Below are 22,953 nucleotides of genomic sequence, written 5' to 3'. Positions count from 1 at the left end.
AGCCTCGACATTCTTCCTAATGTGTGGTGCCCAGAATTGAACGCAATGCTCCAGCTGGGACCTAACTAGTGTTTTATAAAGGTTTAACATAACTTCCTGCCTCTATTTATAAAGCCCAGGATCCCATATGCCTTTTTAAACAGACTTCTCAACCTGTCCTGCCACCTTCAAAGACTTGTATAAATACATCCTCAGGTCTCTGTTACTGCACCCCCTTTAAAATTATACCATTTAGTTTATAATACCTCTCCTCATTCTTCCCACCAAAATGAATCATTTTCACAAGCAGAGAATAGTGGTGAAGGGTTGTTTTTAGATTGGAGGGAAGTGTGCAGTGGCATCCCCCAGGGGTTGGTGTTGGGACCACTGCTCTTTTTGATACATATTAATGACCTGGACTTGGGTACACAGGACATAATTTCAAAGTTTGCAAATGTAGTAAACAGTGAGGAGGATAGTAACACTTCAGAAGGACAGACAGACTGATGAAATTTAACAAAAGTGTGAAGTGATTCATTTGGGCACCACTGTAGGAAGGATGGCAAGAACTTAGAGGGTGCAGGGGAGATTTACTAGAAATGGTATCAGGGATAAAAGACTTCAGTTATGTGGAGAGACTAAAGAAACTGGAGTTGTTCTCCTTAGAACAGAGAAGGTTAAGGGGAGATTTCATAGAGGTGCTCAAAATCATGAAGGGTTTGATGAGAGTAAATAAGGAGAAACTGTTTCCAGTGGCAGGAGAGACAGTAACTGGAGGATACAGATTTAAGGCAAAAGAACCAGAGGCGACATGAAGAAAAAAAACTACACAGCAAGTTATGATGATCTAGAATGCACTGCCTGAAAGGGTGGTGGAAGCACATTCAATAATAACTTTCAAAAGGGAATTAGATAAATACTTGAAGGGGAAAAATCTGCAGGGTTATGGGGAAGGGACAGGGGAATGGGACTAATTGGAAAGCTCTTTCAAAGAACTGGCATAGGCCCAATGAACCAAATGGCAGCCTTCTATGCTATATCATTCAATGACGATTTGGGTGATGCTCCTTCATTTTATATTTTGTCCTTTAATTCTGTACTCTGTCTATATTACTAAAAGAGCTGCTTAAATCGACATTATCCATTCCTCTGAATAACACTGCCTCCCAATCTCCCTTTCTCGACAGAAAGAGCTCACTTCTGCAACTCTGTTCAAACTTGCGTTACTCTAAAATCTTTCCACCGCATCAGCTGTTTTAACAATAGGGTGCCTAAAACCACACATCACTGTCAATGTGGCTTTGTCAATGACCCATAAACTTGTTTCTTGATTTAGTGAGATGCCTTGAGATAAACCCCAGTACATGATTAGCCTGGTTGATGAAAGCTTCATATGAATGACTCTTTCAAACCCAAATCTTTCTCCTATTCATGACAAATGCACACTCTGCACACAATCCAGGTTTCAGGATCCAATGTATATCATCTTGTACTAATGTACATTAGAAAGCCATCTATCATACCTTTACTCAGCCATTTAATTGGCTCAGATCCCTTGTACGTTCAACCTTTTAAAACCTTTTAAAGCTTCATATCAGCAAATTTCATTTGATTTATTCCTTTTCACAACACTTATGACTAGCACTGACAGCAGAGGTCCTGGAACAGTACCTTGTAGAATCACTGCCCTCCAGCCAAAGCTTTTCCCCATTATTGCCAGCTATTTCCCAATCCTAAGCCAATTTTCAACACAATTAGCCAATTTACTATTAATTCCATACATCTGAACAGTCTTTATAAAACTCATCAGCATCCTCTGGTGGTAGAACTTGAGCACTGGAAAATTAATTTCAACTGCTGTCAACCACAATTCAAAAAATCCAAAATGGACAGAATGTTATCCAATACAAATCAAAATATGCAATTCCATATCCTTTGATGCTTGATTGGAAATGTTAAAATTTACTTTAGTATGAGTTATAGTAGAATTCATTTACTCTAGAAGTCATGACTATACTGGTACTGCTTATTTAAAAAATGGAAATTTACTTGCATCAAGATTACACATTTGTGGATTTCACTTCAAAGTTCGATTGCAGATTTCAGTTGTAGCACACCCAGTATGGCACTTTGTACTGCTACCCTCTCCAAATTACATTTTGAAATCGTTTTAGCAAACTAATTTTGAAATTCATTAGTTCTTAAGAGTTTTGTGACATCCTGAAGACATGATCAAGCATGACATAACTACAAGTTTCTTCTTTCTTTCTTTGCACTGTCAATTTGAAATACTCACTAGAAGAGTGCTGCTTTCATGGAATTAATGACAATTGGAATCTAAGTGCAAATTTTCAATCTACATGTTATGCTTGTGGAAAACAAGATGTTATTACGTATTGGTATGTTTAAGTGCTCCAAAGGATATGAAAACATTCAAGTCATGGACAAAAGTATGATTTGAGATTAGTGCAGTAAGGTCCTCATTTTATTTAAATGAGGCATACCCTCAAACATAAACAGGTCAAGCAACGAGCAAACAAGAAAACCATGGGCAATTCTCTATTTTATACAGTTACTGATATTATTTTCCAGCATATTTCCCATTCCTACACTGTTTTTGTGGTCCGTAATTGGCTTTCACTCATCAGATAATACCACATTGATAAGATAGTGTAATAGCTAGTTCAATTGCTCAGCTGACTCAGCTCAGTATAATAGATAAGAAAAGTTTCAGCTTCCATCCTGGGTCTGCTCTCAATTCTGGATTCAACAGGGCAATGGTAGGGGCTCCACAATTACCCTCAGCATCAAAGGGTTGGGGGGGGGGGGGGGGGGGGCAGGGGCAGGAAAAAGAAAGATGGTCAAGGCTCTTATTCCTATTATTGGATAAAGGTATCAACAGTAGTCCTTTGGGAGACAACTGGGTGGAAGAGAGCAAGATAATGGGTAGAAAAGAAAGGAAGTGGCATTTTTATGAACAATTTGTCCAAATGGGACAGATTTGTACATAGAAAATAAATTTCAGAGAAAGACGGCAGTGACTAGGTAAGTTTGTTTCCTTGCGCTTTGTTAATCGTCCAACTGGACAATTACACCAATAGCTCAAAACAGAAGTGGGTAACCAAGATACATATCCTTCTGAAGAGGTCTAAAGCAATAATGCTTGGAAAGAGGCCCCTGCAAATACATTACAAAATAGAATCCACAGAAACCTCTGTTGGTGAACAAGATGGCCATTCATTTTATTTTATATATTTATTGTCTGGCAGTCCACAAGTTAACTGATACCCTACAACCCTTTGCACAAATATGCTGTTTGTAGCTGGGATTGTTGAAAGGAAACATCCACTTACGATTGGTACCCTTGGTGTTACTTGCCGTGGCCTGAAAATGATGTAGAAAATTTTCCTCACTGTCCACTTTGTGGGTGTCCAACAGGAACACACTTCAAGTGCACTGTGCCCGAGAGGAAGAGAGTGCACAAATTCTTCCTTCCCTGGGGCACTTGTATGGCCCGGGGGAACTCTAGATACGGGCCCATCCCCTGACTATGCATCACTATACTTAAATAATAGGTATTAAATTGCCGCTTTATGTACACTGCAGAGAAATGAAAAGTAAGAACGAGGAAGTGGACAAACTACTTTAAAAGAAAAAAGACTTGCTTTTATATAGCACTATGACCTCAGGAAGACCCAAAGTGCTTTACAGCTGAAGTACTTCTGAAGTGTAGTCACTGTTGTAATGTAGGAAACTCAGCAGCCTATTTGCACACAGCAAGCTCCCACAAACAGCAATGTGATAATGACCAAATAATCTGTTCAAGTGACATTGGTTGAGGGATAAATATCAGCCAGGACACCGGGGATAACTCCCCTGCTCCTCTGAAATAGTGCCATGGGATCTTTTATGTCCACTTGTGGCAGCAGACGGTTTAACATCTCATCCGAAAGACGGCACCTCCGACTGTGCAGCATTCCCTCAGTACTGCACTGGACTGTTAGCTTAGATTACGTGCTCAAGTTTCTGGAATGGGACTTGAACTCTCAACCTTCTGACTCAGGAGGAGTGTGCTATGAACTGAGCCACAGCTGACAACAGAACCTTTCACACGCAGAAAGATGTCTGAATGCTTTCCAATGAAGAGGAAAAGGATACAGGAGCAATTAGATGAGTTCAACTCCTTGGTTGTTACATTTGTGACCTACCACCCTCCTGTGGAGCACAAGTATTGTAGTGTCCTCTGGGACTGATGTTTCCAAGCGTATTTTGAAAAACTAGATAACCCTTTATATACCAGCATGGAATCTCGACAAAACTATAGGGTAAGCAGAATTTTAAACGGATAGCTTTGTAATAAGTTTGGAACAGTAAAATTAGTCATATTCCTCTAGTTTCTGTCGATAAGTAAATGGTCAATATAACCAAATACTCTACACAAACAACTTTTAATGTAGTCTGTGTCTGCTCATAGCAGAGAAATGGAGTCGGAGCAGAACTAGCATCAGTAATGGTGGCCACGCAACTACAGGATTGTCGTAAAAACCCATCTGGTTCACTAATGTCCTTACCCGGTCTGGCCTATATGTGACTCCAGACCCACAGCAATGTGGTTCATTGTTAGTCGTCCTCTGAAATGGCCTAACAAGCCACTCAGTTGTACAATGCCACTACAAAAAGTCATAAGAATAAAACCGGATGGACCACCCGGCGTCGGACCACTAGGCACTGGACACGACAAAGGCAAACCAAGCCCAGTCGACCCTGCAAAGTCCTCCTCACTAACATCTGGGAACTTGTGCCAAAATTGGGAGAGCTATCCCACAGACTAGTCAAGCAACAGCCTGACATAGCCATACTCACAGAATCATACCTTTCAGCCAACATCCCAGACTCTTCCATCACCATCCCTGGGTATGTCCTGTCCCACCGGCAGGACAGATGCACCAGAGGTGGCGGTACAGTGATAAACAAAGTCAGGAGGGAGTGGCCCTGGGAGTCCTCAACATTGACTCTGGACCTAATGAAATCTCATGGCATCAGGTCAAACATGGGCAAGGAAACCTCCTGGTGGTTACCACCTACAGCCCTCCCTCAGCTGATGAATCAGTCCTCCTCCATGTTGACCACCACTTGGAGGAAGCACTGAAGGTAGCAAGGGCACAGAATGTACTCTGGGTGGGGGACTTCAATGTCCATCACTAAGTTGTATTCCAGCACAATCTGGAACCTCATCGCCCGGCATATTCTTCACTCCACCATTACCAACAAGCCAGGGGATCAACCCTGGTTCAACGAGGAGTGTAGAAGAGCATGCCAGGAGCAACAGCAGGCATAACTAAAAATGAGGTGCCAACCTGGTGAAGCTACAACACAGGACTACATGCATGCTAAACAGCAGAAGCAACATGCTATAGACAGAGCTAAGTGTTTCCACAACCAATGGATCAGATCAAAGCTCTGCAGTCCTGCCACATCCAGTCGTGAATGGTGGTGGACAATTAAACAAGGAGGAGGCTCTGTAAGCATCCCCATCCTCAATGATGGCAGAGTCCAGCACGTTGAGTGCAAAAGACAAGGCTGAAGCGTTTGCAACCATCTTCAGCCAGAAGTGCCAAGTGGATGATCCATCTCAGCCTCCTCCCGATATCCCCATCACAGAAGCCAGTCTTCAGCCAATTCAATTCACTCCACGTGACATCAAGAAACGGCTGAGTGCACTGGATACAACAAAGGCTATGGGCCCTGACAACATCCCGGCTGTAGTGCTGAAGACTTGTGCTCCAGAACTAGCCGTACCTCTAGCCAAACTGTTCAAGTATAACTACAACACTGGAATCTACCAGACAATGTGGAAAATTGCCCAGGTACGTCCTGTCCACAAAAAGCAGGACAAATCCAATCCGCCCCATCAGTCTACTCTCAATCATCAGCAAAGTGATGGAAGGTGTCGTTGACAGTGCTATCAAGCGGCACTTATTCACCTGCTCAACGATGCTCAGTTTGGGTTCTGCCAGGACCACTGCTCCAGACCTCATTACAGCCTTGGTCCAAACATGGACAAAAAAAGAGCTGAATTCCAGAGGGGAGGTGAGTGTCTGCCCTTGACATCAAGGCAGCATTTGACCGAGTGTGGCACCAAGGAGCCCTGTTAAAATTGAAGTCAATGGGAATTCGGGGGAAATATCTCCAGTGGCTGGAGTCATACTTAGCACAAAGATGGTAGTGGTTGTTGGAGGCCAATCATCTCAGCCCCAGGACACTGCTGCAGGAGTTCCTCAGGGCAGTGTCCTCTGTCCAACCATCTTCAGCTGCTTCATCAATGACCTTCCCTCCATCATAAGGTCAAAAATGGGGATGTTCACTGATGATTGCATGGTATTCAATTCCATTCACAGCCCCCTCAGATAAGGAAGCAGTCTGTGCCCACATGCAGCAAGACCTGGACAACATCCAGGCTTGGGCTGATAAGTGGCAAGTAACAGTCACGCTAGACAAATGCCAGGCAATGACCACATCCCCATGACATTCAACAGCATTACCATCGCCAAATCCCCCACCAACATCCTGGGGGTCACCAGTGACCAGAAACTTAACTGGACCAGCCACAAATATTGTGGCTACAAGAGGTGGTCAGAGGCTGGGTATTCTGTGGCAAGTGACTCACCTCCTGACTCCCCAAATCCCTTCCACCTTCCACATGGCACAAGTCAGGAGTGTGATGGAATACTCTCCACTTGCCTGGATGAATGCAGCTCCAACAGCACTCACGAAGCTCGACACCATCCAGGACAAAGCAGCCTGCTTGATTGGCACCCCATCCACCACCCTAAACATTCACTCTCTTCACCACCGGCGCACTGTGGCTGCAGTGTGTACCATCTACAGGATGCACTGCAGCAACTCACCAAGGTTTCTTTGACAGCACCTCCCAAACCCACGACCTCTACCACCTAGAAGGACAAGGGCAGCAGGCATCTGAGAACACCACCTGTAAGTTCCCCTCCAAGTCACACACCATCCCGACTTATAAACACATCGCCATTCCTTTGTCGTCGCTGGGTCAAAATCCTGGAACTCCCTACTGTGGGCGAACCTTCATTACATGGACTGCAGTGGTTTAAAATGGCGGCTCACCATCACCTTCTCAAGGGCAATAAATGCTGGCCTTGCCAGCAACGCCCACATCCCATGATCAAATTTTTAAAAATTGACCAAAAAGCATGATCAAGTAGATTCTGAGAACACTTTTAAAAGGAGAGATAGCAAAGGCAAAAAGCACATCACTGGCTCTAGGGATGGGCTGAAAGATCAGTTCTTGTATGGGCAGTTTCAAAACAGTGAACCAAAAGTCACAGGTGACACTTAACATCTGAGGCATCAGTTGAAAATTCCTCATGGTTTTTTTGGTGCCTCCAAATGGGAGGGAGAGAAGGAGGAAGAAGGATTATGATCTACAGAGTGTAAGCTGTTACAAGACTTGCAGCCAGTGTTAGATGTTTACTTTTCTTAAAGGAATGTCCATGTTTAGGCTTACTGCTATATCTACATGGGACTGGGCATTTTGCTTAGACAGCTAAGCTTGGTTTATGCACAAATTGTAATATAGGCAAAAGGGTAATAGCCTTGCACTCCAGAAGATGAATTCTATAAATTCTGCAGGAGTGCTCTAGGACCTGAATTAAAATTATGCCTTTCTAGTCACATATCAACTGCAAATATTATGCAGTAATATAAAATTTCTAATTTTCAATTTCTACATTGAAGGTTACTATTTCCCATGAATTATACTTTACGAAGTTGTATTTTCATTTTTGCTGTGTATGTTGAAACCATACATATTTACTTAATGCTTATTCTTTGCACTTGCAATAAATTCTCAGGAATATTAATAGTTAAGATTGCTTTGGGAAGCTAAGGGAAAAGCAAAATTGCAAGTTCTGCTATAGTCAGAATTTTCAGGGGTCAAAATTTGGTTAGGGCAATTGTATGAAATCCAAATACATAAGTTATTCTGTCTTCACTACTGGTCCAGACAATGCAAAACCATACAAAAAATAAGTTTAAGTCCATAAACATTAAAAATAAACATCATCCACATACCATAATAGTAAAAAGGCTAGATTGACTGTATATGGGCTTTTGAAAGCAACATGCGTCTGAACGTCACTATGTTTAAGCAGACTGCCACATGCAGCCTCCTCCTTCAGTACCTACAAAGCAACAGGACCTATGCCATTGCACCAGTTTATTTTGATCTAAACCCAAACAAACTAAAACCACTAACCTTAAAAAATACTATCTTGCAAGGCCCAAGGTGATGGGTGAGATTGTGATGTACAGATGAAAAAATGACCCAAGGTAAGCAAATCTTTATTCCACCACCCTCACACGAGTATATCAAGAAGGCCCTAACGAGGTGCTATATCAGCTGCCAGGATCAATTTGACCAATACATGATTGCATGTACCAGTCAACACCAGATAGTAATGCTTATTAAGTGTACTAAGAATTACTCAAGTGGCATATTTGCAAATACTCCAACTGGAACCTCAGGGATTTTCAGGAAGCAGCCATAACATACGTGGAATGACACTTGACTGACCCACATGCTTCTTCCTTACAGCGTAGAACATAGTCAACCTTCTATTTAGCTATCCACTGCTTGGTCTCACGTTTTTCTAATATCTTTCTGATATACTAAACAACCCTTATGATTTCTGAAATGGCTTTGTACAAAACACTTAGCAATTTGGGCTCTATTGCCTTCTACACATCGAAGCCAATGCTCTACTCCAACGTGTGAGTAACCAAAAGGGAGTGTGCGCGAACAGTGGGTGGGGAGGGGTACAGAGCATGCGAGCAAGAGAACGGAAGAGAGGGGTGCAAGTGGAGAGAACAGGGCCGAAATAAATTAAACGGATGTAAAGATAAACAGATGACTGGTGATTTTTAAAATAAAATATTTGTATCATTATGTAGCAAAGTGCTATCTTTGGGTACTTGACCTTTTCATACCCATAGCAATAAAATGACTAAGTTCAACTCACCATTTTGAGTGGGCAGTGATGTTGAAAGGAGTGGTGAGCAATCATGTGATCTGCTCCTTTTGAAGTGCCACATCCAACTCAATAAAAAAAGGTATATTAGCCAATGATCAGCCAGATAAGAGCCAGCACCAATTCAACAAACCAATGATAGCAAGGTTATGATTTGATTTGGCTTGTGCAGCTCAAAGGGGAAAGAACCACACTTCAGTTTTTCACACCAATACCAATACATTTCTGGAGTGCATAAATATATATTTAATTTCTAGAAATCCTGGATGCCCACAATAAGTTGCCCCAATCTCATTTTTTTTTAAATCAAAGTGAATATGCAAAAATGTATGTTATTACTGCTCAGGCATTCACTTCTGCAAATACCTTTAAGCTTCCAGCAATCAATAACGCAAATATATGCAATTCAGAGGAAAAAGGAATTTGAATTACTTTATTATTCTAGTGATTAAGTACCATTAAACAAATGTACTTTACAATATAAAATATACAGCAATATAGCTAACAATGCCCACCCCAAACAAAGCCATCTACAATTTTTCTACCTCCCATTTTAAAAAAAAATTAGCAGTAAGTTTCCACCCATGAAAGCTTCATGTTGCAGAGACAGTTAACTTTTTATATAAATAAAAATAATGGATGAGAGTCATTTTAAGCAGATGACAATGATAACGATGCACTAACTTTGTTACCACGGCACAAAATATATCAAAGATAAAGCATTTTGTATCACATGAAAGTGTCCCTATTGTTTCATCAAAATTGCTAGTGACTTTCAGCATTTGAACTATCACATCCCTTTTAAGATGTGTGCAAATTCCTCCATGGCCTCGCCCCTCCCTATTTGTCCACTACAACCCTCAGATTCTGCCTCATTCCAACTGTGGCCTCTTGTGCATCCCCCACTCTCTTCACCTCACCATTGGCAGCTGTGCCTTCAGCCATCTAGGCCCTAAGTTCTGCATTTCTGTTTCCCCCTCCCAAGACCCTCCTTAAAACCTACCTCGTAGACCAAGGTTTTAGACACCTGTCCTAATATCTTCTCCTTTGCCTTGGTGTCAATTTTTGTCTTATTACGCTATGAAGCACCTAGGGACGTCTTATGTTAAATGTGCTATATAAATGCAAGTTGTTTTTCTATTACTTTTGTCAAAGGGTAATGAATATTTCCCAAAGGAAACTCAGTACTCACTACGGTTAATTAGGAGTCAACAAATATAGCGGGGATTTATTAAAATCCCAAAGTTGAACACAATACAGTAGCGCTAATGCTCAATACAAAACCTCTCCGGCACCATAAATATTTTCAGCATATTCATTATGCTAGAGAAAGTTACCCAATTGGGCAAGTATTCAAGATCTGCCCATTTTCCTCTCAAGCCTGAAGACCAACATAAAATCTTCCTCAGTAAATACGAATTGTCATGTTTAAGTCAACGAACACTGCACCACTTGTGAACAAACATAAATTACAGTTTGCTGTACAAATGAGACTGGGCTGAGGCTTTAGAAAGCCCAAGGGGTCAAGGACTGAGGCAGCAGCACCACACAAGTATTCATTACCATTCACCAATAAATCTAGAAAATGCTTACTGGGAAGGACTTATTGATCTCATTTCTCATCAGCAAAATACATTTCTAATGCATTTACTGCCAGACACATTTAGCAATGCTTTGCAACAGCATTAGCAGAATTTCTGATGTAAAACTGCACATGGGCAGTTAGCTCAATTAATCTTATTAGCATGCTGCTGCAACAATGGAAGTGTTTTAAGTATTTGGTAGTGTTCAAAGTGGGCCTTGATCAAAGCAATCTATCTGCAGGTGGTTGTATAGTATACAGATATGGCACTATTTTGTACAAACCTGAAAGCTTTCATTTGCCAACCATCCATTCTCAAAAAGCAATCTGTACTGTATTTGGAAGTGGCAACTGAAGCCTACCATATCCAGTACAGCAGTGAATAATGATTGAAGCACATCAGTCTTACCACCCTGTCTCCTGTACAGTGTAAAATGACTAATGGAATTTTACCAGTGTCGATTTAAATGTGAAGAAAGTGACTTGAATTTCAATTGGGACAGCCTAATATGTTATTTCTCCTCTATAGATGAACCTAATCTGGCAAGCAGTGAAAACTAAACCTCAGTTGAAAATAAAAGTGATTTGATTTTATCAGTCTACCACACAAAACTCACTTAATTTATTGCAATTTGATCATTTGGAACAGGCTACATTTAAAAAGCCATCTACAGTTTAAATTCCATCCCGCTTCCTGGCCATGGTCTCAGATTGAACCAAACTGTTCAAAACCTCAGCGTCCAATTTGACTCCCGACTTCATATCCTCTCAATCACAAAGACGGCCTACTTCCACCAATACATTATCGCCAGTCTCCGCCCCGGCCTCAGCACAGTTATCAAAACCCTCATCCATGTCTCTGCTACCTCCAGACTTTGACTATTCCAATACTCTTCTGGCCGGCCTCCCATCCTCCACCCTCTATAAACCACCACCGGCATACCACGGCTGCAGTGCGTACTATCCAAAGGATGCACTGCAGCAAGTCGCCAAGGCTTCTTCGGAAACACCTTCCAAACCCGCGACCTCTGCCACCTAGACAAAGGCAGCAGATGCATAGAAAGAAGCATCACATCCAAGTCACACACCATTCCAACTAGGACATATAATTGCTGTTCCTTCATAGTCACTGGATCAAAATCCTTGAATTCCCAACCTAACAGCATTGTGGAAGTACCTTCACCACACGGATTGCAATAGTTCAAGGTGGTCCACCAAGACCTTCTTAAGGGCAACTAGGGATAGGCAATAAATTCTGGCTTTGACAGTGAAGCCCATAGAGAGAATGAAGTTTTAAAAAAAGTTCAGTTCATCCAAAACTCTGCTGCCTGTATCTTAACCCGCACCAAGTCCCACTCACCCATCATCACTGATCTACATTAGCACCCAGTCCCCCAATGCCTCAAATATAAAGTTTTCATCCCTGTGTTCAAAACCCTTCATGGCCTCATTCCTCCCTAAATCTAACCTCCGTCAGCCCTACAACCCTCAAGATAACCGAGTCCCTCAAACTCTGCCAGCTTGCGCATCACAAAATTCCTTTTCTCCACCACTGGCAGACTTACCTTCAGCCATTTAGGCCCCAAGCTCTGGAATTCCCTCCCCTCCTTCAAGACCTTCCTTAGAACCTATCTCCAACCAAGCTTTGTCACCTATCCCAATATCTCCTCTCTTGGTTCAGTCTTGATTTTAGTCTGATTATGCTTCTGTGAAGCACCTTGGGGTGTTTTTCTTCATTAACAACTTCATTAAAAGGCACTGTATAAATGCAAGTTGTTCTTGTTGAAATATGTACTGTATTTCATTAAATGCAGTACTGCAGGAGTACATTTATGGGTGCATAAACATATCTAACAGTAGGTTCTAGCTGCCCAAAATCAAACAGAACCAAGAATATCCCTAATAATGATCACTTCAATTACATTAAAAATTGACCAGTACTCAAATACAGAGTTAATGCTGACCATTTCATGCATGCCCTTTTTAGAAAAGGCATTCAAGAGCATGTTGAGAAATTACTTGTACAGTCCAAGAATTATTGAAAGGACATCACACTTAGATGTGAAAACCTGGACGCAAACATGATTTTGAAATAGACCAACCTCATGTCTAATATAGGAAGGGCCAAAAAAATAGCACCAAAGTAGGAGCTAATGCATAATCTACAGACTTTTTAAAATCCACTTCCGCACGTCACCAGCCATCGAGCAATCCTGAATCCTCAATAGCTAACTAACAGCTCTGACTTCAGGGACCCTTGCACTGATCAGGTACTGGGAAATTCTCAGACTTCAGTTCTGGCAGGACATCCAAATTCCATGGATGGATGGAGATTGCATCATACGCCTACACCACCATATCTGGAGGTCTACAAAGAAACAAATCTAATTTTTATCTAAAAGTATCACTTCCCAGTTTAAAAAGGGTATTTCAAGCCTTTGTGAACTGATTCTAAAACATTTTTGTATTGAGCCAATTCAGAAACTGGTTACATCATTTGCCTTTTGTACTATTAACGTAAATAAATTCAACTAAGTAGTTTCAGCCTAAATTCCTTGTTATTAAAATACAGGATAATACGGTGGGCATTGGACATGAATATATACCACAATTAAGCATTAATTGTTAAATCTGAACACGCTAACCCATACTAAGCAAGAGTAAAGGTTTCAAATCATAGGGTGGCTTATGGAAATCGACTCTTTGCCTTGAAAGCAAAACCATCTCGGATTTAAGTTCACGTAAGGTATATAACTCCAGCCCTTTGCAAAACCACATTTTAAATCTGCCAAGTCTATTGTCCACCTGGACAGTTTGTAAACTCGCTGCTCAATGTAGGAAAAAACAAATGCCACTCCACTGATACTGTATACTGCAGACTAGTCTGTGTTAAGCTTGGCTGCAACTATATAGGAGGCCAAAAAGGGAATGGTTGGGTTGAAGTAGGAAGATACAGGTCAGAATTAAATGTGGACTGAATGGTGATGCTCCACAAAAGGTGTCATCCAATTTATTTTTGGTGTCTCCAATGTAAAGGAGACTGCAGTGACAGCAGCAAATTATTAGATCCAGAGGACTCATACATACAAACCCAGCTGCACTAACCCTACAATTGTGTGTCTGCACCAAGATACAACATTGAGAGGAGAAAAAAGGGTAAAAAAAACCAAAAATTGTTGAAAACTACTATCCAGATAGTTAAAATGCAAGCCCATGACATTCCCAACTTCTATACTTTTACTCTATGCACTAATAGTTTCAACCAGAAATGGCAACATTTAAAGCTACAGTACATTTAGATTTTAGGCAACAGCAGTCTAAGATGGCTATCAGTATCAATTTAGGACTTCAAATTTACATCAGAATTATTTGAAGTCAAAAACAACTCGACTAGGATTCATCTAGGTCATCCATGTTCCTAATAACGGCCACTAGAAAGCATGTATCCTTGAGAGTTCCTGAAATTAAATACTGCATTGTAGTGTATGTTTGCATGGAAATAGATGGTCCTAGTAATCAGAACACTTAGTGCAATTCATTACTTACCGTAGCCAACATCACAAATTACTATTCTCTGGAGAAGGTCAAGGACACAACAAAACAGAAATTGAGCATCTCCTGACCTATGGTATGTCCATAGGCTGACCAAACAAATCAGTGCTGTTTTACTGTTCACAATTTACTCCCAAGTAGCTTCCAGAAATGTAAACCAATAATAAATCAGACCTTCAAACTGCATTCCTTTTAGCAGTACTTGACCGACAAAACCATTAAACCATAACTTAAAAAGAGGGTTGTCTGTGACAATTCAGACAAAAGACTACATTACCTATCCAGCTACACAAGACCACTATATAAATGAAGTCATTGGGTTTGAATATAATCATATCCATGACTAGGATGCTCTCCTTCCCACCCACCCCCCCCCCCCACCGCGCCCCCATGAAGTAGTACGTGATAATCATTAGGAATGAAATTGTCTCGACTCTTGACTGGTATAAGCTTGTGCACTTGGATGACATCTGTTACAATATATTTCTCTAGGACCACATTAACTCTCACTAAGTTCTTGTGTTACACTGTGAAAACAAAATCTCAGTCAGATAGAATGGGTCTAGTCTTACGGGCCTTGTCCAGTCTCTTCGTGCATTTCAAGATAAACATTCTATGGTTAAAAAAGCATATTGCATCCTGGGTTTTATAAATAGAGGCATAGAATACAAAAGCAAGGAAGTTATGTTGATAACTTTATAAAACATTGGTTTGGCCACAACTGGAGTATTGTTACCAATTCTGGGCACCACACTTTAGGAAGAATGTGAAGGCCTTAGAAAGGGTGTAGAAAAGATTAGAATGGTTCCAGGGATAAGGGACATCAGTTATGTGGAGACACTGGAGAAGCTGGGGTTGTTCTCCTTGGAGCAGAGAAGGTTATGGGGAGATTTGATTGAAGTGTTCAAAATCATGAAGGGTTTAGGTAAATAAAGAGAAACTGTTCCCATTGGCAGAAGGATCAAGAACCAGAGGACACAGATTTATGATGATTGGTAAAAGAATCAAAGGCAACGTGAGGAAAAACTTTACACAGCAAGTAGTTATGATCTGGAAAACACTGCCTGAAAGGGTGGTGGATACCGATTCAATCGTGGCTTTCAAAAAGGAAGTGGATAAATATTTGGAGAAAAAATTTGCAGGGCTATGGGGAAAGATCAGGAGAATGGGACTAACTGGATTGCTCTTCCAAAGAGCTGGCACGGGCTTGATGGGCCAAATGGCCTCCTCCTGTGCTGCAACGATTCTATGATGCTACAAAGACAGCTGTAATCATTGTATCTGCAAGAATATATAGCTATATAAAAACTGGTCTGCATTTATGTGGATTTTCTAGAAATGAAGATAACTAAACATTGGCAACATGACTAATATTGTCACATACCCTAATGCTATATCAAAATTTAGCAAGAATGTTTCAGTAAATATAAGGGTCTGATGATGTTCATGCATTAAAATGCTACTTTTGCAATCTTGTACATGGTTCTAAAAATAGTATAAAGCACAAATCTGGAAGTTACTCTGTTGTGGATGCATAGTTCCAGTGCTAATTAGGGTAGAAATTTCCTTGCAATTTTAGAACTAATGAGAATACAAAATACATTTTGCTTGAACAGATGTTTTAGCTACTGGAAGACAGAATTTATTGAAAGGTTGAGTCATTTTTCCACAATCTTTCATATTTAGACTATAATTTAAATTTTCAAAAAAGGTAGTGAGGATGGGTGGGGAACAAACATGGCCCTCATTTTTTTTTAAAAAAGCAATTTGACTTGTTGGTTTTGTGACAATTGCTAGTTTTTCATTGGTAGCTTTGCAGTGAATGGATTTTTTTTTCTTAGAGATAATATTTTTTTTTTTTGAGTGTGTCATTTCTGATTGGTTTATAGTCAAAGATTTTATCCAAGCACCATGGTTTGCTGAACAGATAGTGGTGTATGATTCCTTCTCCCGCCATACGGCATTTGAGCTAATCATGTTTTTCACACCCTATTAGCTGCAGGCTGTACACAGGGCTGCTTGATTTTGAAACTTCAACAAGCAGGAATGCAACTGATGAGCAGAAATTTGAGAGTTCATTGATTTTTTTTCAGCTAATGAGCATGCTTCATCGACAGACATGTTGGTCACTTCGCCAGAATGCAAAACTTCTAGATAGATACAATGAGTGTTTAATATGCAATAGAAGCAAAACATGACCAAAATGCAGGCATTAGCTGTGGAATTTACTGGAAACTGCATGACCAAGGTTGAGAATGCCAGGACCAGCCCAGAGGATTTACTGCAACAATGCAACATCCATCAAATGTGTAGCAAAATTCATCAGAATATCAGATTCAGCATAATTTGATTAAGCACACAAATGATTAATATAAAAACAGCAATCATCTCAGCTTTAACGAACTTGCAATGACAGTGCAATCACTGCCCCATTTACCATTGTTTTACATGGAGTGCACCAACAGGTGACAACAGCTCCAAAAAAAAACTAAATAAATGTCTGCATATACCTGGCCTCCTACACTGTTCCAATCAAGCTCAACAGAAACTTCAGGAGACACTGATAGCACTCTGGTCCAAACATTAACTTCAGATCTTATCTTTCCCTTCCATTTTCTTGCCCATTTCTGCAATCCAACTTTTACTCCATTTTGAAAGGGATTTTTTGGTGTGCATTTTTCCCATTCCCGAGATCTTAGAATCTTACAGCACAGGAGGCTGCCATTTGACCCGTTGTGTTTGTGCTGGCTCGTTGAAAGCTGTCTAAATTTAGTCCCACACCTCAGCTCTTTCCCCATAACCCTGCAAATTAGTCCTCTTCAAGTACATGTCCAATTGCCTTTTGAAATTACTTATGGAATCTGCTTCCATCACCCTTTCAGGTCATGTGCTGCACATCTCAACAACCTCCTGAAAAAAAATTCTCATTTCCCCTCTAGTTCATTTGCCAATTATCTTAAATCTATGACCTCTGGTTACTGACCCACTTGCCAGAGGAAACAGTTTCTCCCTATTTGCTCTTTCAAAACCTATTATTTTGAAAACCTGTTTGGTCTCACCTTAACCTTCTCTGCTCAGAACAATCCCAGCTTCTCCAATCTCCCCACATAACTGAAGTCCCTCATCCCTGGTATCATCTTGGTAAACCCCCTCTATACACTCTCCAAAGCCTTGACATCCTTCCTAAAGTGTGGTGTCCAGAATTGTACACAATACTGCAGCCGAGGCCTGACTAGTGATTTGTAAAGGTTTAGCATGACCTCTATTTTTGTATTTCACGCCCCTATTTACAAAGCCAAGTATCCCATACGCTTCCTTAACTGCCTTATCAACTTGCCCTGCCATCTTTAAAGGTTTGTGAATATGCACCCATAAGCCCTCAAAATAATACCATTTCGATTATACTTCCTCTCCATGTTGTACCTCCCAAAGTGCATCACTTCACACTTGTCCACATTAAATTGCATCTGCCATGTGTCTGCCCATTTCACCAGCCTAACTACATGAAAACACACACTATTTCATATGCACTACCGTCATCAACCATCTATCACTTCATCGAAGAACTCATTCAAATTTGGCAGACACTATTTGCCTTCAACAAATCTGTGCTGGATTAACCCATGCTTCTCCAAGTGAGAATTAATTTTGCCCTTGACAATGGTCTAATAGTTTTCCCACCACTGATGTTAGACTGACTGGCAGGCCTGGTAACCTGTGGTACCAGGTTTATCCCATGCCCCTTTTTTGAATAGGGGTGTAACATTTGCAATCCTCCAGTCCTCTGGCACCACTCCCATATCCATGGGTGGATTGAAAGATTATGGTTCGAGCTTCTGCTATCTCGACCCTCGCTTCCCTCAGCAACCTAGGATGCATTACAGATTATCTCTAATCTAAGTTTTCATCTCTTTCTAGGATAGCAAAAAAACTGTAGGCCATGGACTGCCTCTGAAAGGAGTCAGCACTCCTCATTTGACTTTTACCTGATGTGCTTTGTTCTTCTGCTCCCCACCCTTTTTTTTTTGAAGTCCTATTCAGGAGCTTACTTATTTTCAAATTTTGACGAAGGTTCTACACCCAAAACATTAGCCTGCTTTTCTTTTCACAAGACTTGCTGTGTATTTCCAGCATTTTGTTCTTTCTGCAGTTTCTTTTTTAAATTCGCACACACTTTGCTTTTCAAAAATGTAACCAAAACTAGATCGATCTCAAATAGATCTAACACATCCACTGCAAATCATTTAGAGGGGTGAAAAAATTATAACGAATGTATTTGAAACTATTTAATTGCGGATTAAGCCCCCATAGAGTCACAATCATGACTTCAACAGAAGCAAGCATACCACACAATTAGGAAAGTCTATACTCGAGGCCATTTCTAACTACAATGCTTCACCTACACATTGTTTAACACTACCTGTGCTATTCACCTGTAGCTTCTTCTGTGACAACCTTCTGACATAATTTCAAGCAAAAAAAAAAGTTTCTTCCAAAAAAGGTGTTTTCAATTAACACTTAATCAAAAAAGTATCCTGTGGAACCTTTGTGGCAGGAGCAGTTCAAGGTTAGCTACACTATTCCACTTGGAAATTGTAGTTTGCAAGGATAGAGGGTGAGTTTTTTTTGAAGAAAGGAGTGATGACAATGGTTTTGAAAGGGAGAAGGGCAGCGGCTGGAGAGGAAACCATTAGCTCGTAAAAAGGGTAGGAAAAGAAGTTGGATGGTCAGCACTTTAGTGGGAATGGAGACAAAAGCAACATAAAGGTGGGTCTCATTTGCTCGGAGAGGGCACGGAGGGAGAGATGAGAGAGATGGGGGTTTATGGCTCGAGCTGGGGGAAGGATTTGCAGAAGGAAGTGAGGTTGGAAGGGGTAGTAAGGAAGTGGTCAGAGATAGTCTGGTCAGTGATCAGGACTACAAAAACAGGGAGGCTACAGGAGATGGCTAAGTTGAGGGTTGGCAACAAATATGAGTAGCAGAGTTTATATGCCAGAAGAGATTTAGGGAGAACAGAAGGGCAATGAATTATGAGGATGAGGGGAGAAACCAAGTTGGAAATTGAAATCACTGAGGATAAGTTGGTGCTAAGCTCAGGGGCCGAGAGAGGAAAAGGATATCTGGCGAGAAATTCAGGGTGAGGCTTGGGGGAGGGGTGGGGAGTGCTGGCAGACAACAATGATCTTAAAAAGAAGCGAGAATTGTGAAACAGAACAAGGTGCTTGATAGAGAAGGTGCCAGAGAAGTAGGTGGGGAGACTAAAACTATTACTTGGTGATAAGGGCCGCATAGCCAACGCAGAAGTTTAGGCAGGGGAGGTGATGGAAAGTATAAGACAGGCAGGCTTTGGTAAGGGGCAAGGTGTTACCACCAATGAGCTGAGTTTCAAAGTCAGAATGTCAATGCAATCATTGGAGTACCGTCATGGATAGCAAATTAAATAGATATTCTGGAGGGAAATGTGGATGGGGACAGTGACCCTTCAACCCCCGAAGGCCAGTTGGCCAGCGGTGGGTGTGGGTGAAAATGGTCAGAGGTTGGTGAGGTTAGCTTCCAGCAGGATGATGGGGAAGTTGGGATTGCTGCTCATAAGGAGGCATCATTGGATACTTTGATGAACCTTTCCGAATGCAAAGAGACACAGATTGTAGCCATGGGCTTATTCAGGGGCTATTTAAGCCTGGGATGGTGGAAAGAGAGTAGGAAGGTAGAGAGTAGTGATGGGTTGGGGAGGGACAAAGTAACAGAGGTGAGAAACGAAAGGTATCAAAGTTTACAGCACAGGAGGCCATTCGGTCCATCAAGTCTGCGCTGGCTACATGAGAGCAATCTAGCTAGTCCCACTCCCCTGCCCTATCCCCGTAACCCTGCAAATTTTTGCCTTTCAAGTACTTATCATGGATGGGTGACGAGAAGAGTCTGAGGAGGGACTGAAGAAAAATAAAAGGGTGACCGAAGTAATGGGCTTGGGTCTGGGCAGCAGCCAAAAGGAGTACGTGAACGGACAAAAGATAGACACAGAACTATTGTTCCAGTGTCTATGATGAAATTAAGTAAATTTATTGGTTATTCAAAATGTGTTATAATTTATGGTAAATATACCTGCATAATTATGGAATTTACCTACACAATAAAAATCATCAATTTACTCAATATTTACAATGTGATGGGTAGAAGCTGACATCTATGCGCTGTACATGTTCGGCTTCACAATTCCAACCAACAGGATGTCAAATAAAGATAATATTTCCAAACATACAATAGGGTAAGCTAGATAAACAAGATTTCAACAAGCAACAGCTTACACTGGAAGCTAGAAAATAAACTGACAGTATAAGTAGATTGACCAACCAATTAGTGTTACTGGCCAGTTATATTGCATGAGAAGAGAATATAACATGACTGCATAAAATAAAAATAGCATTCTTTAAAAACAACCAGTTAATCATGCCAGTTGCTGTTTTATGCTACATTTAATGAAAGCTCGGAATCATTCAACGTCAGATCACTTCAGGATGATGTGACTATTATATCACCTCTAGGTGTTAAATGCAACTACAAACTCTAATTGCACAACCTTGCTACTTTAACATGCTGTCTCCCAGGATTCTGCAAGCTTTTATAATTTAATTATCCAAGTGACTCAGTTCACGCCTCAAAAAAGTGAAATGCCTCCATTTTACAATTTGCTGTGTTTGCATTATTTATTAACAGAAATAAAGCTCCATTGATTATCTTTTTCAAATAGGATTCTATTAGGATCACCAGTCTTAACTTTTACAAAACACAAACCTGAATGTTAAGACCGAGCATAAACACTGGCTCAAAACATTTAACTCTTAAAATGAACTTCAACTGACTTACATTTCCCATATATTCAGAAAGCAGGTCCTGCAAAGCCTGTCTCACTGCATTACACTCAGCCACGATGCGCTCACGTCGATCATCACGTGTACAAGACGAGTCTGCCATTAGTGCAGCCCCACTAATGATGCTCTCAAGTCGTTCTTCCAGAGATGGTCTGAAACGTTCCTCACTGAAGCTCAGGGGATCCACAATTATTTGTTTCTAATGGGACAAAGAAAACTGTTTAGTAAAGCACTCTACTTTTAATATCTTCATTTTAATTTGTGCATTCTACCATTGAGTCATGAGATTAATTTCCATGAATAAGTTCATACATGGGAATAAGTTGGAAGAGAAAATGGAGCAGAGTCCTGCATTTACAGATTACTTAAAAAGCTCAATTTTCCAACTTGTATCTGAAGTAACAGAACAGTCATCCTTTCCGCACGGCTTAGAGCTCACAAAAGCATTATCTCCCATTGCCCCAGTACAAGAATTCATCTTTGGCTGGCACTTGTTCAGGCACATTAATTCATTTTGGGATGTTCTCTTAATTATATACTTGAGCATAGATTTTAATGACAGCTTGAGTACTTTTGCAACCTTAACATTGAGGTAGGGCATTCATCCATAACAGCTAAACTTTAAAAATTCCCATAATAGGAGGCATACATTTTATGGCAACGTGACCTTTAATTAACTGGCCCAAACTCAATTAGCACGATTCGTGCCTTGTGTGACAAAAGCAACTTAAAACGATTTATCATAAATGAACACATTTGTTTGAAAACTCAACAATTTGTATTTTAACAGACATGATCTTGGATCTCTGAGGCAAAATATTTCTGGAAATGTTTATAATGTACATATTACAACCCAAGTCTGGAGAACAAAACAATTTTCCCATTTCTTCCATACTAAACAGCTTTCTTCCATGCAACCCCTTCATTTACTACAACGTTACCTCCAGCTAAGATGGGAAGGGCCATTTCTTCATGGAGTTACATCGAGTCTACAGTACAGAAATAGGCCATTTGGCCCAAATGGTCTATGCCAGCGTTTATGCTCCACACGAGCCTCCTCCCTCCTTCATGTAACCCTAACATGATATCTTTTATTCCTTTCTCCCTCATGTGCTTATCGAGCTTCCCCTCAAACGTTGATGCTATTTGCCTCAAATACTCCTTGTGGTAGCACGTTCCACAATCTTACCATTTTTTTTTTTTTTAGGTACCGAATTTCTCCTGAATTCCCTATTGGATTTATTAGCGACTATTTTATATTTAATGACCTCTAGTTTTGGACTCCCCCACAAGTGGGAACATTTTCTCCATGTCTATCCCATCAAACCCTTTAATTGTCTTATAGGCCTCTATCAGGTCACCCCCTCAGCCTTCTCTTTTCCAGAGAAAAGACCCCCAGCCTGTTCAGCCTTGTCTGATAAGTATATCCTCTCAGTTCTGGTATCATCCTCGTCAATCTCTTTTGCACCGTCTCCAATGCCTCTACATCCTTTCTATAATAGAGGCCAGAACTGTGCACAATACTCCAAGTGTGGTTTGCCCAAGGTTATATACAAGTTTAACAAGCTTCATTGCCTGACCAGGTAACCAGGTGGAATTTTCTTATAATGGACCTTTTTATTTCCTTTTACTCCTGCTCCCCCACCCCCATTTGAGAAAAGATAAAACTCAACTGTGCCAAGTTAGTTCAACTGAAAACAAGACCAGCACCTCAAATTCCAATGGTAAGCACTTAAGCTACCTACCATACAAAACCATAACCTTCCTTTTAGTTTCTATAAAAACACTCAACCAATACCAAAACACTAATGGTAATTGTCCCTTGTATATTTGATACACAATGTATAGAATTCAAAGCTATAAATGTAAGAATTATTCTCTCATTTCTCAATAACATTTTATCTTTTTTTAA

The 22,953-nt window shown here is 40.7% G+C and overlaps 1 protein-coding gene across 3 annotated transcripts in view; it reads right to left on the bottom strand.

The window, feature by feature from the left end:
- Window positions 1-22,953, bottom strand: part of ctnna1 (catenin (cadherin-associated protein), alpha 1) — a 146,710-nt gene that overhangs the window by 66,188 nt on the left and 57,569 nt on the right. For all 3 annotated transcript variants that reach the window (XM_067996449.1, XM_067996448.1, XM_067996447.1), the window contains exon 7: window positions 21,037-21,240. In XM_067996449.1, the coding sequence (XP_067852550.1) occupies window positions 21,037-21,240 (204 nt within the window). The remainder of the gene's footprint in view (window positions 1-21,036; window positions 21,241-22,953) is intronic.

The sequence above is a fragment of the Heptranchias perlo genome, chromosome 14, assembly GCF_035084215.1.
Source record: "Heptranchias perlo isolate sHepPer1 chromosome 14, sHepPer1.hap1, whole genome shotgun sequence".
NCBI lineage: Eukaryota > Metazoa > Chordata > Chondrichthyes > Hexanchiformes > Hexanchidae > Heptranchias > Heptranchias perlo.
This window is presented reverse-complemented; position numbering and strand designations above follow the sequence as displayed.